This window comes from Equus quagga, chromosome 12 (genome assembly GCF_021613505.1).
Source record: "Equus quagga isolate Etosha38 chromosome 12, UCLA_HA_Equagga_1.0, whole genome shotgun sequence".
Classification (NCBI taxonomy): domain Eukaryota; kingdom Metazoa; phylum Chordata; class Mammalia; order Perissodactyla; family Equidae; genus Equus; species Equus quagga.
The window spans coordinates 94,357,457-94,372,245 of NC_060278.1; the positions used below are offsets into that span (position 1 = coordinate 94,357,457).

Sequence of the window (14,789 nt, forward strand, 5' to 3'; positions counted from 1 at the left end):
CTCCCTACTCAGCAAACCCTTTTTTTCTCCTAGAAGCCTGGTCACATTTGTGATGAAATATTTAATTCTGTGATGAGTTGCTTAATGTCTGTCTCTACTGCCAGGAGGGGAACTCCACGAGGTCAAGAAGCCGGTCTGCCTTGCTCATGACTCTTTCTCCCAGCTCCTGCGCCCTGGGGCCGGGATGAGCTGGGATCAAATCCTGAAGCACAGAAACTGAGGATGGGCTGAGGGAAGACACTGATGAAAAAGCATTAGAAAGTAAAGGAGGCAAGAATAAGTATGTGATGGGAAATTTCCAGGTCAGAGTTGACTGGGGTCCTCAAAGACAATGTGTGCAGGATGGAGGAAGAGGAGGAGGTCCAGGCATCAGGTGCAGATGAATTTGAGAGAACGCAACCTTCTGCAAATCCAAAGCCCAGCTAGATTTTCATCCCCTGTGTTGCCCTAAAGATGTATTTTTTAATCTGGGACACCTACAAGTGACAAGAAGGAAATGTGATGATGGTGCCAAGACTTTATAAATATAGTAAAACCCATCAAATTGTAGACTTACTGAACTTTATGGTTTGTTAATTACATCACAATAAAGCTATTAATAAAAGATTGGTGTTTCCTAAGCATGGGGTTCTTTAGCTGTGACACAGGCCTACTGTATGCAAACCCCACCTGGATCCACCCCCCCTATCATCCCCATGGGACTTGGGGGGACAAGGGAAACTGTTGCAAACGTGAAGCTCATTCTGCCTGCTGGGCAGTGAATAATAAAGTCCTTTGTCTCTGACCCAGGAGAGTCACATCTTCTGCCAGCAGCTATGAAATGGCAGCCTACCTCATTAGCTTGCAAATAAGGTAAAATCTCAGACCCTTCCTAGTTGTGGACCAATGATTTCATGGAAACGAGAGGGCAGGATGATTTTCAAGGAGGGAGCAGTCAGCGCATCAAAGGCTGAAGAAGAGTCAAGTATAAGGACTAATAACAATAATGTTGTAATAATAAGCCCCATTGGCTTTAGCAACAAGGAAAGCACTGGTGACCTTCACAAGGGTCACTTCTGGGAAGAGGTTGGAGTTGAAGAAAGCCATCACATTTAAGAAATTTGGCTAAGAAGAGGAGAAAAGTAAAAAGGCAACCAGAGGGGAGTAATTTGAACAATATTTCAAGGGTATTTTTACTTCATTGATTTTGCCTGTAGATTTGAGAAACTCAAATCTATTTAAGTATCTAGTACAGTGCAAACTAGAGAAGTGTAAATATGTGCTAAAGAAACGAATTTATTTTTTTAATAGGAAGCCATCTGTATAGAAGGAAAAGCTGGCATGATGACATAAAGTGAGAGGACTACAAGGTGAGCGTGGAAGGATGCCGAGAACTGAAGAATAGGACACAGACCTGTGTTCGAATCCTGCCTCCCCTGCTCGATACCTGTGCAACTTTGACCTGTGTGACTCATTTACCCCTCCAGGCTCAGTCTCCTCATCTATAAAATGGAGCTAAAAATAGCATCTGCCTGAAAGACTGGTTGCAAGAATTAAATACATCACAGGTGTAACCACTCCAAAAACGTCAGCTTTTATGAGTATTATCATTAATTTATCATTATTCTTTGGTTGTGATGTGGCCACTACATTTTCAACAGAAGTCCCACGTGGAAGGGACACCTGGTACAGATGCAGGCAGGAGGAGGAGGAGCTGGTTCCAGAACACTCACAGCCCTGGGAGCCAGCGGGAGCCCTTGGGGGACCTGGAAAACAGGTTTACTGGAAGAATCAGCCACAGTGAGAACTGACACGTCTGCTTATCTCCTCCGCCCTAGAGAGGCTGCTGTTGGGCTGAGACGTGCCCAGGGCAGGAGCCTTTTCCTGCCAGATTAGGGTCTGCTCCCTGTCCAATGCCTGTGATTTGTCTAAACACATATGCTGCCCCCACTGAGATCTGTGCAGAGCGTTTGGACACATGGCCTCATTTCTGAGACTCTTCAAACGATATTTGTTGCACTAACTCTCGATGGAGCAAATCCTTTGTAGGGAGGCCTGGAAGCCAGCCCTGCAGTGGACTGACAGGGCCTGCTCTGGAGTCCTGAGAAGTGGAAGCATGGGGCCCTACGGGCCACGGTCTTCCGTAAAGCCCAGATGGCACACACACAATATTTCCACATCTCTGCCTGGATGAGCAGTATCTGATGGTGGAGGTGAGGCGTAGGGGAATCTGAAGGTAATTTTACCACGTCCTCAGTGGGGCCAGGGCTTCGGCTTCTGCTGGAATCAGCTACCCCAATGCCCAGTCAGGGCTTCCCACCATCCTTAGAATATTGTGTATGTAGGAAAAACGACCATTTTTCTCTTTTTAGTAGCATTTTTTAAATTTATATTAGTTACCTATATTCATTTTAGAGTATTTTTATGAAAAAGAAAAGATTAAAAGTGAAAATAAAAAGCATACATAATCTAACATCACAATCAATTATTGTCTTGATACGTGTTGTATAGTGTTATGTGTATATACTTATATAAGTAGGCATATATTTGTGAGTATAAATATGTGTATATTATGTATATGTGTTTGTTTTTGATAAAAAAATTAATAAATTGAACATATTAGTTGTTTTATAACTTGTTCTTTTAGCTTAAATACATATTGTGAAAATGTCACTAAATATACTTCTATAACCTGATGCTTAATGACTCCATTCCAGCATTTACTTAATCTGTCACTTTTGCTTGACATTTTAGGTTGTTTTCAGTTTGTCATCCTATTGAACACACTTGCAGATAAATTCTTCCCTGTCTTGCTTATTTTCTCAGGCACATTCCCATAAGTAAAATCACTTCTTGGAAGAATATGCACACTTGAGGTTTTAGATATATATTGCCAAATTATCTTCCAGAAAAGATGTACGCATATACATTTTCACCGTGCTGCACTGATAATCCCGTCAGTACAGTTGCACCTAGTTGGACCCTGAACATTGTTCTTTTTTCTTTTTTAAAGTGCTCTCCAAACTGTAGACTAGACATTTCACTCAGAATGCACACTGTCTACTTGCTTGAAAAAAATGCTTGAAAAATTACATTTGGATTCCCCAGGCCAATTTATCACATAAGAAATAAGCAGGTTATGACTGAGGCCATAGACAGTCCGCCATAGACCATAGCATTATACTCTCTACCTCAAGGAGAAATCAACCCAGAATGAGATGAGCTTGTTTATAATTTTTATTGGCCTTTATCAGCCTTTTCCCCGAAGAACTAGAATTGTTCTAGGCTCAGGAACGCACATTTCTGCATAGGTCCTGTCCATTGATTCTTACGCAGAATTTGCACCATGAGTCCATGAAAGCACCATCAGACGAGGTCTTCTAAAGAGCATATAAAGTTTCCAGAAGGGTGTCAAACAGGGGTATTTGCCGGTCTTCCTTTTTAAAATATTAATTTATGATCTGTAACCACTCACATATAAGCAGGCTATGGATTCTTGCTCTATAGAAAAGAAGGCAAGCATTCTCTACAACACAGGTGACAAGGATTTATCTCAAACTATGAGCCCACCACCTGCTCCCTAACCATTGCCAGAAAGAAGGGCCACCGGACATACCATTCTGGAAAGAAAGTCACCGTCTGTATTTCCCTGACTTAAAAACTGGTGGATAAAAAGTTTCCACCTTTGGTGACTTAGTGATTCTTCAGCTTATCTTGGAAGCTACAGCAGGAAGTGGCATTGCTGAAAGCTAGACCTGCCGAGGGCATGTTGTGGGGACTCCTGGTCACCACGTGCTTATTTCACTTGCTTAGGAAATGCTCAGGCTGAGTTGCCCCAGCCCAGTTACATGAACAGAGGTTTGGCGAGTCTGCTGGCTGCTCCTCCAGGCACTGAAACAGAGCCAAAGCAGTATTTCATGAGAAATCCGCCACTGCCTCAACCAGTCTCGGGTCAGGGCTGCGGCCGGCTCCTGGTGGCAGGTGTCATGACAGGCACCTCATATTCTGTAGAAAAATGTTCACCGACTTCCAACCACACTGTTGAATATAAGCCTGGACTTAACTAGCAAAGCAGGCATTTGCCAGAGAGCATAGCGTAAACCATCTCCCTCCCAGTATTTTCTGAAATATAGATGAAGGAGACAATATTTGGGGAGGTTTCCTTGAGAAAACAGTTATTGAATCTATTCACTCACCAGATACATTTAAAGTGTCCCAGGATGGAGACGGCTTAGCAGAGAGCTAGGGACCGCTGGCATATCACAGTGCCCACTTCACCCTCCTCTCTTCAGCCGCATCCTTCAATTGCTTTTACACAGAACATCATCACGTGAAACAAGCCTATGAAACTCACTCGTGTGCCTTCAATAAGACTGTGGTGGAGAACACTGCTCCTTACACCACATGCTGTTTTCTTTAGAACCCCTGGGAACCATTCCTGTCTGACCCGTGTGAATGACGGAATTTTCCCGAGCAATTGGTTTGTGTTTATCTCATGGACATTGGGAACTGTACTGTGTATATGACATTTCCTTTATTCTATTGGTGGCTACAGTACTGTGGGCTCCATTTGTGACCCACCAGTCAGTAACAGATATACAGAAAGGTGGTTTTAGCATTATTGCCAGCTCCATTGTGTTCTTTTCCCCCTATCTTGGGTGGCCTCACTTTTAATTTACGCTATCTTGTCATGCTTTATGTCCCATTGTAAGCCACCTGAAAAACGTTCTGTGCAATAAGATTTGGTTTACACTGAAAAGCAGATAAATAAATAAGATGTGGAAGAGCTCCACGCCACGTGTTCCTATCTATTGTCTTCCAAACTTCCATTACATTCTGCTTTAACATCCTTACACTGATAGACCCAAGGTTTAGGGCATGCAACTCAGAACTGTAGAAGTAACGATCATAAAATAATTGGAAAACCCAAAGAAAGGTATTGGAAGTATTGTGATTTTCCCATCTCATTTTCATCACCCAACTCAGGCAATGCCATTGAAATGACAAAGGCTTCTTGGAAGCCTGATGCACTTTAATACACTTTAATACTAATTATAATGAGAAAATAACACTACGTAATACTTGACTGACACGCGGAAGGTGACAGTACTCTCTTTGTCTGTAGACAGCCCAGGGAAGTGGGAGGGGCAGGCATTACTCTTATTTTCATTCTACTGCCCTGCTAAGGAGCAAGGAGGAACTGTGAGCCCCTGGAGGTGCTCTCTCTGCACCTCCAGGGGATTTTCCAACTGCAGGAAATGGGCTCAACTGCAAGAAGAGAAGTGACACTACGAACTCCCATCAAAGTGTGCTGGCCACGGGTTAGGGACCAACGTCCAAACTAAGTCAGTCAGAAGAGATGATAGAGAACTCTTAACTCTTCTTAATATGAATTGGAGGGGCCGGCCTGGTGGGGCAGAGGTTAAGTGCACACCGCACGTTCCACTTCGGCAGTGGGGCTCGCCAGTTCATATCCTGGGTGCGGACATGGCACCGCTTGGCAAGCCATGCTGTGGCAGGCATCCCATATATAAAGTAGAGGAAGATGGGCACAGATGTTAGCTCAGGGCCAGTCTTCCTCAGTAAAAACAGGAGGATTGGCAGCAGATGTTAGTTCAGGGCTAATCTTCCTCAAAGAAAAAAAAAACAATATATGAATTGGAGGTAACTGGAGTCAGCTTCTTTCAAGCAATATTCCTGTTTCCTTGAACCAGAGGTGGTATCTTTCTAGAGTCATGCTCTCCAATAAGACTTTCTGCAATGTCAGAAATGTTCTCTATCTGCATTTGTCCAAAACGGTGGCAAATAGATGCGTGTGGCTATTGTGCACCTGAAACGTGGCTAGTGCACCTGGGCATCTGAGTTTTGAATTTAGTTTATTTTAATTAATTTAAATTTAAATAGCCATGGTAAGATTAACAAGATTGCAGGGCACAAAATCAATACATGAAACTCAATTTTATTTCTATATACTAGCAATGAAAAATCAGAAATTGAGATTTGTTTAAATGCCTTTTAAAATAGCATCGAACATATGAAATATTTAGGGATAAGTCTGATAAAAAAACATGCAAGACCTGTACACCAAAAATTACAAAACCTTGCTGAGTAAAATTACTGAAGATCTTAAATAACTGAAGAAATATACCATGTTCATGGTCAGTAGACTCATTATTGCTAAGATGTCAGTTTTCCCCTAAGTGATGTATAGATAGATTCAATGCAATCAATTCCCATCAAAATCCCAACAGGCTTTTTTGTAGAAACTGACAAAGTGCTTCTCAAAGTCACACGGAAATGCATATATACCCAGAGTCTAAAATATTGTTTGCCTTAGCCCTAGGAATCTGAGCTTAAAGGACAAAGTATGTTAGAGGCAGTTTGGAGAGGTCATAGTTGCAAATTCTAGCTCTGGCACCTTTGTATTTGTGGTCTCAATTTCTCCATCTGTAAAATGGGTATATTGATGCCTACATAGCAGAATTAGAGTTAAGATTTAACAAGATCAAGGATACAGAGCAACATCCAAGGAGCAGAGGTACTTAAAAAACACCCTTCCTCTTCCCCACCAAGCCCTTCATCACAGCACGCACTTTCTTCCCTTACCAAGGGATGGACAGGTGTGAGGAGGGGGCTTCTCCATCCTTACCTGGAGCCAAAGTTTGTCATGCTGAGACCACTTCCCGCCAGCAATGCACTGAAACGTGGCATTCTGCCCCACGTTCACCTCGACATTTTGGAGCCGCAGAAAGTGAGGTGCTTTTCCTAAAAGAGAAACCAAAGGGCACATGAGGACAGAATTCAACTGCCTGCACCACTTCCCTATCAGTAGATGGCAGCTCAGGATGGGCACCAGGCAGGGTGGAATTTGTGCCTGGGAAGTGGCCTCACTCACTGAAGAACTGCTGTTGATTGATCACTTACTACAAGCCGAGAACTACTGTAAGGGCTTCACATGCATCCACTCACTTAAACCTCAAAATAGTCCATGAGGTGGGCAGTATCTCCATTTCACAGATCAGAAAATTAAGGCTCCGTAGTTTGGCACAGTCAGCAGCCGGGAAGTGGGGCATCCAAGACATAAATCCAGGTCTCTGAGAACCTCAAATCCATATTATTAGCTGCTAGGCAATATTGCCATGTCTGGAAGAAGAAATTGAATAGGCGGAGGCTCACCGTAGCAGGTTCCTCCCTGTTGCCTGGGTGAGCAGAAGAAAGAAAGCTGAAGTGAAGCACCTTTGGGCCTGAGACCTCCACACGTGGCCTTGGTGAGGATGCTGGTGATGCAGATGATGCAGATGATGAGGAGGGCAAAGAGCGGAGGAGGGAGAAAAGGCGGAGGAGAACGCTGGTGGCTTCCATTCACTTAGTGCTTACTAGGTGATGGGTGTCATGTGCAGGGTTTACACACAGTAACTCAGGTAACTCAATGCAGTTGGTAGTGGTGTTATCTCTCTTTTACAGTGAGTGAACCAAGGCACAGAGAATTCAAGAAATGTTCAGAGTCTACGCTCTTCACTCTAAGATATGTATCTCCTGAGGATGAGAAGGAGGTGGGACATTTACTCTGGGGACTTGGCCTAACAGGAGAAAGGACTTTCAAATGAAACTCACAGTGACCATAAGCAATCAATTCTAGAATTAAACATATGTTTTATGTTGGGTAACTTTGGTTCATCTTTTTCCTTGTTTACAGACACAGGTTCTCACCTAGGTGAGATCTCCAAAGATGAGTGACTTGATAACCTACGTTTAGAAGAATGAGTTTCTTCACCGAGGCACAAAAGTGCCAAAGACGCCTAGCACATTAACAAATCAATGATGAAGCAGGCATCAATTACCCAGAACAAGATCAAACAGAGTGTTGTCAAGAGGATCGAGGAGGTTCACCAGGGCCCTTGGCCATTTTTCCAGAAGGAGTCAAATATCCAGAGAGACAAATAATAACAACAATGTCATTTATTGAAAGCTCCTACAATGCCAGGTACTGTGATAAATGCTTTATATGTTTTATCTAATTTAACTTCATAACATTCCTGTAAAGCAGACACTAGTCTTATTTCCCTTTTAGAGAAGCAGAAAGCAAGGCTTACCAAGTTTAATTTGCCCAAAGCTACATGGTATTAATGACAGAAAAAGAATTCAGTCCTTTTTAATCCAAAACTCAGCATTTAACTAGCACATTCTCTTGCCTCCTGGGCAATGGGAGGTCAGTGGTGTCACCTGGAACCCACAGTCCCAGAAAGGGCTCATAGGCAAGGCTGTGCTGATCCTCCAGGCTTTTCTCATTGCTCCAGAATACTTTATCACAAGTGGTCCCTTTCCTTGCCATTTGTCCCCATGGCCTCCACGCTTTAAACTATCTGGTCTACCAAACTGTGTCACCATCTGTAAAGCTCAGCAAAAGCCAAGAACCTTGGCGTGATGAGGCAGACTTGCTGTAGGAAAACATATACCTTCTGCTCAGGTTTTTAAACAAATAACAACAGCTCCGAGACCACCCCCACCCCGCTGCCTTTGGGACCCTATGACTAGAGTGGCATCTACAGTCAAAGGCCCAGGGAAGACCTCTCCTTGTGGGCTTCTCAGAGTTGAAGATTCCTGCATCCAGTCAACCTGAAAAATGTCAGGCTGCTTTGATCGTCTGAAATTGTTTCCTTTTTGCTCTCCTGTATAATTTTGTAAAGTTATTTTTGGAACTATCAGTTCAAGTCAATTCTTCAAGTGGGAACAGAGTGAACCCTGTAAGCCAATTTATGCCACAGGTTATGGGGGAAGGAACATCTACTGTGTGTAGGGAGGGAGCGTAGGGTCTCAGCTGCAATGTTGGGAGGCTTTGTGTTGGGTTTTAGAAAGGGACACCTCCCCTTACCCTTGGGGGACACTGGGCAAATGGCTTAACCTCTGGGGCACGTGCAGTTAGAAATGGATCTTCTCTGGATCAATGTCCCTGCTTGCTTCTGACTCTCCATTTCTCCATCTCAGCAGCAGACCTTTTGCCTTAATTCTTTCATCTTCTATCCCTCCTCCTCCCTTCCTTCGAGGTCCAGTGGAGAGAATTTAGAGGCTTAATGGCCCCTAGCATTAATATTCTGGTGAAACATTGATGGTTTACAGCAGACGTGTTGAACCCATGCAACTACAGGAGCCAGACAGTTACGTAGATGAATAAAGGGTTCAGTCAAAAAGCAAAGCAAATCACCACCTCCTTGTCCCATCATTCATTTTCCCACTTTAGAGAGAGACATGGGTAAAATAAAGATTTCTCTATACAGACATGCATCGCTTAATGATAGGGACACGTTCTGAGAAATACGTCGTTAGGCTACTTCACCATTGTTTGAACATCACAGAGTGCACTTACCCAAACCTAGATGGTATAGCCTACTACACACCTAGGCTATACAGTACTAACCTTATGTGACCACTGTCCTATGTGCAGTCATTGAGGCTGCAACGTCATTATGTGACACATGACTGTGTAAGAAAACAACACTGTAAGCACAATAATAACTGGTATCTGACGCCAGCCTCAGCATTGAGGAGGCAATAAGGAGTGGTGGGGACTTACACTCCATGCCCATTGAACGGGGACAGCTGTTCCTTAAATCCAGCAGACGGAGGTCAGGCGAGAGTGCTTTGCTCAGGGTAGCTAATCATCCGACTTCTCAAGGCAAGTAAGAAATCCAGGGTTTATGTAAAATCTCTCACTCAAAAATCTTGACAGAATTTTATTAAAACAACATGCAGACTTAACAAAACATGTCTACAGACACGCTCTTTTAGGTTGTGGTTTCTGTTACATAGCTCTTATGTAAGTCATCTGGAACAATTCCCACTGGCCAATCTTGCCCGAGCTGGACCATAATCTAGAGATGCTCCCACCTCTCCAGGCATCGTGCTGCAGGATCACGTGAGTGCTAGCCCTAGATGGTGGCTCCCAACACAGGAGCTTATCCAGACGCCCCTCCTGCTGCTTAGCACTCTCTCCACGTTCACTGACTCTTGTCTCTGCTCTTTGAGCCCTTGCCTCACCCCCAGCTCATGACAGATCGCTCTCTCTCTCAGGATCCTCCTTATGTTGGGGACCTGTTTGGTTCACCTCTCTGAGCTCCTGGCCTCTCTCATCCCTCTCCCATCCCCTCATTCCAGTCCACTCCTGAGCTCTACGCTCTTTCAACTGTCATTTTCCCCAGCATCTGCAGCTCTGGGAAAGAAATTATCCTACCAGCTTCAATTCACCAATCTTCAGCCAAATACGGCTGAGCTCAGGGCCCAGACGAGCCACCAGCTCAAGATTTTACGCATTTCACGCTTACTCCCTACTGAGACCCAGCACCCCCAAAACAGGATCCTGCTGAATGGGGTTAACAGAAAACTGGCTGTGTGTATGGGGCAAAATGCCTTGATGTTGGTGACATTTAAACTCCTGCAGACGTCAGTGCAGCATCTGAAGACATATTATTGTGCCCTTTATCTTGCTCTTTAATCCTGACACTGCTCAGTAGGAAGCCACACAATTGAGGAGAAAGTGCAGTACATACATTAGAAACATACTGCAGACACTCCGTGGGCTCAGTGACACGGCCCCACAAGGTTGTGATGGAAAAAAAAAAGTTTAAAAAACTCTAAAAGTCAATTTAGGAGCTAGAAACTTTGAAACTGAGTGGAAAAAATTGTGCTGACATTTATCCCACATGGTTATAACGGCAGTGGCCCTGCTAATGGCTAATACCGAGAAACGACAGCGGAGGGTAACTATGGCTAAAATACTTTTAGAATAACACAAAAATGTTAAATGGGCTATAAAGTATAGACGAGACGTTTCAGTTTGTAAGAGAAAATAATCTCCTTTGAGCATTACGCCTGTCTTCTGGTCCCTGTTTTGAGAGCTGTGAGGCTAGCCTTGAAAGTCATCACTTCAGCTCAAATCAATCAAGAAACACAGCTGCAAATCAGGCACGAACCCCCCTGGAACTTTTGGAAAACTAAGTGGAATTGCTTATCGATAAACAATGACCACATGATAATAGAAAAAATGTTTTGTAGGACAGAAGTGGGAAGTTTCAAAGCCTGAGGACAAAAAGAGAATGTATGTTTCTCAGGATACTTAAATTTTTAACAATCTATGAGTGAAGTCATAAATGCATTAATATTAAGGCTGTGGTTGGAGAAAAAGCAGCGTCAGTCCGAAGGACAGTGCAAAAGCCACTAGCCATTTGCTAGTGATCTCATGGGCCCCCAGGACCCATGCATGGTCAGTATCTTGGAAGGCAACACTCATGCTCAATTCTCCCTACTCGCACCACCTCAGCCTGCACCACCCAACACTTAAAGCCAGAAATCGGGAAGCACACCATTATTGATGCCTCTGCTCCCAAACTAACCCATTAAATAGGACCAGTTTGCTCTATCTCCTAAATATCTCTATCTGTCTACCTCTCTCCATCTCTATGCTCCATGTTTCCTCATAGCACTGCTTGCTTACCATCTGTTATGGGCTGAATTGTGTCCCCCCAAAATTCTTATGTTGAACTCCTAACGCTCAATACCTCAGAGTGTGACTGTATTTGGAGAAAAGGCGTCTACAAGGGTGACTAAGGTAAAATGAGGCTGTTAGGGTGGGCCCTAATCCAATCTGGTGTCCTCATAAAGGGAAGAATTTGGGCACACAAAGACACATGATGGGCATGTGCACACAGAGGAAAGACCATGTGAGGACACAGCGAGAAGCTGGCATTCTGCAAGCCAAGGAGAGAGGCCTCAGGAGAAACTAAACCTGCCATCTTCATCCTGACTTCTAAGCCCTAGAACTGTGGGGAAAAAAATTTCTGTTGTTTAAGAAGCACCCCTAGCAACCTAATATACCCTCTGTTATAGATCGTATAATTACCTGACTATTTGTTTCAGTTTCAATTTCAGTCTCGTTCACTTCAATGGAAGCCCATGAGGGCAGAGAATGCGTCTGCCTGGTTCACTTAGATAACCCAGACAAGTGCCTGGCATGGAGTATATGCTCAGTAAATACACAGTGAATGATCAGTGGCTGTCTCTCCATCACCCTGGTCCAGGCCACTACCGTCTCTTGACTCCAGAACTTTCTTCCTAACAAGCCTCCTGACTTCTCTATTACCCTTCAACTCATTCTCCACAGAGCATCCAGAGAGATCTTTTAATACTTAAAAGAGATCAAATTACCCCCCAGCATAAATCCCCTTAGTGGTGCCTCCCTGTACTTACGTTAAAATCTAAACTGCTCAGGATGATGCTCAAGGCCTGGTGTGGCCAGCCCCCAGCTCCCCTCTCCAAGATTCGCTCAGACCAATTTTTTCTGTGCTCCCTGTGCTCTGGATACGCCAGCAGCATCAAGCTCATTCTCCCTGAGGGGTCTCTGCACTTGCTGTTTCCTCTGCCCGGAATCCCCACTCCCCAAATCATTATACAATGAACTCCTTCCTATGACTCAGGTAGCAGCTCAGATCACATCTTCAAAGACACCACCCCTGACCACTCTATCTGAGGAGATCTCAGCCACTCACATTATATTCATAGCATTATCACTATCTGAAATCATATTAGTTATTATTTAATATTACTTAGTTACTTAGCGTCTTTCCTTCCTCTGCTAAGACCATAGGGACAAGGACCTAACCTATCTTGATCACTTAAGTATCCCCTGTGTCCAGCAGAAGCTCTTGACACATAACTAATGCTCTGCAATTTACTTGTTGAAAGAAAGGGTAAGTAAAAACCTGGACTGTACATGGATTGAACACAGATCCTTGGGAAGGGATCTTTGCTAGGCCCTGCTCAACTCCACCTGACTCATGAGCTGTGGATAGACCCCTAAGGAGTGTATGCACTGCCAGTATTTGTACACATAGTTAAATGGAATTTTCCAAATTCCAGCCACTATCGCAGAGTCCTCACATTTTGATTTCTGGGAAGTTTAAGCTTAAGCTGCCTAAGCAACAAGGTTGAACTCAGTCGAAGCATATTACGCAGGAACATAGCCAGGGTCATGTCTTCCTGAGTTACATCCCATGGCCCATTTGCTGGGTAACTGGCTCTCAAAAATTCCACAACCATGCAATCCACACTTCTAGGCAGGAAAGTATGAAGCTGCCAGGAGAATTCTAAATTCAGGAGTAGTGCCAATGAGACGAGGATTCCAAGGGGAGCCATAAGACTTTGGGTGTAGAAAGGCATCCAAATGTCCTTCAGAAAACCCTCTCCCACAGAGATTTCTCAGATAGAAGGAAGCATTTGACTGCAACAGCAAACCACTGACAGCTCCTGGAGTTAAGGCAGAACTTTTACCAATCTGGCCTTGAAGGCGGTAAAGGCCGGGACAAGAGTCAGGTGATAGTTTGGGCCTCACGGAAAAGGTGAAAATTGTCATTAGAGAACAGAGTTCTGGGGTCCTGGGAGAGAAAGCCAGGCCAGATTCTCCTGGGAAGAGACAAACGTCACCTATCAGAAAGAGCAAGTGCAAGTATCAAGCTCAGGGTAAGAAGCAGGAATGCAGCTGGCTGCAGCAAAGGTGACTGTCCTCTATGAGGACAGGATGTGTGTAGGGCTTGGGGAAGACTGAGACTCGTTTCAGAGAGACTGTCTTAAACTGGTGGCTGTGCAGGGTTGAGTGTGTGAGGCTAAGGGTACCACCGGTAGGGCAGACATCTCCCAACACAGGTGCCCAGTCTGAGGTCAAAGCATTCTCCAATGGGCAGCTGATGATGACTCCCAGGAGTCGGAGGGAGGGAAGACTTAATCCAGGTGAGGGGGACTCATCTGCATATCCTCTATATAAACCCTGCACAGCTGGGGGGATTTCTGGGACCCGTTTCACAGGAGGTCTGGTTCAGTGGAGATATTCGCCAGGCATGACTGAATGGACAGATCCATCAGATAAAATCCCAGACTCAGGAAGCAAACCGGAGGGTAGGGACCTTGAGCCAGAGTAATGGAGAGTCCAGCAGGATCTCAGCATTTCTGAGATGCTGGTTGATTTCTGGGAAAGATTCTCTTGCACAGACACCAAACATAGTTATCCAAAATACTGTCTTGCCAAAACCCCTTGGAACCTGTCCCAAACTCCCTCAGAGAAGGTGCTCTAAGACAATGAGTCAAACAATGGCATTCTAGTGCCAGGGGTAGGAAGAGGTGTTCAAAGCTCTGACAAATTCACTGCAGCAGACATGGGAAGAGACATTTCAATTAAAGCAACATGGATGGGGCTGAAACGAGAACAGCCCCAAAATGGGAGGATTGGAAGGTACATAAGGCCAGAGCACATGACATCTCTTGAAGGAAGAGCAAACTGCACCACACCCAATATAGCATGACTCATGGCTATAAGGAGAAAGTAGAGAGAGCCCTACTAGGAGTCACTGGAACCAGATGGCTGCCAAGAAACTAATGGGATTCTCCAATCTGCAGAACACTAACAAACTAATGGGGCTGGCATCCCAGCGAGTCCTCCTGGGGGCTACCATAATCACCATGCACATCCCTTTGATAGCAGTTTCCCTCCACCAAATGTCTGTAGATATGATGCCATCTCAACTTCTTGCACCTGGGACTTCTCCCCTCTGAGATTTAGCGAACTTGGGAACTGCACTTCCTTGCTCAAATACCTTCAAATAACTTAGACTAAATACAGCCACGAGAGAGAATTTCAGAGGGAAATTGGATAGACATGGAGGAATGAGATGCCTTTGAGGACTCCTGAAACCGTACCATGAGTACTAACCACTGTGAGAAACCTCTCCCTACGCCTACACGGAGCTGACGAGTGTATTTAAAATTAC

The 14,789-nt window shown here is 44.4% G+C and overlaps 1 protein-coding gene across 1 annotated transcript in view; it reads right to left on the bottom strand.

Moving 5' to 3' along the window:
* The window catches only part of PTPRT (protein tyrosine phosphatase receptor type T), a 1,006,957-nt gene that overhangs the window by 631,234 nt on the left and 360,934 nt on the right, over window positions 1-14,789 (bottom strand). Inside the window, exon 5 of the mRNA XM_046677949.1 lies at window positions 6,629-6,744. Coding sequence (XP_046533905.1) covers window positions 6,629-6,744 — 116 coding nt within the window. The remainder of the gene's footprint in view (window positions 1-6,628; window positions 6,745-14,789) is intronic.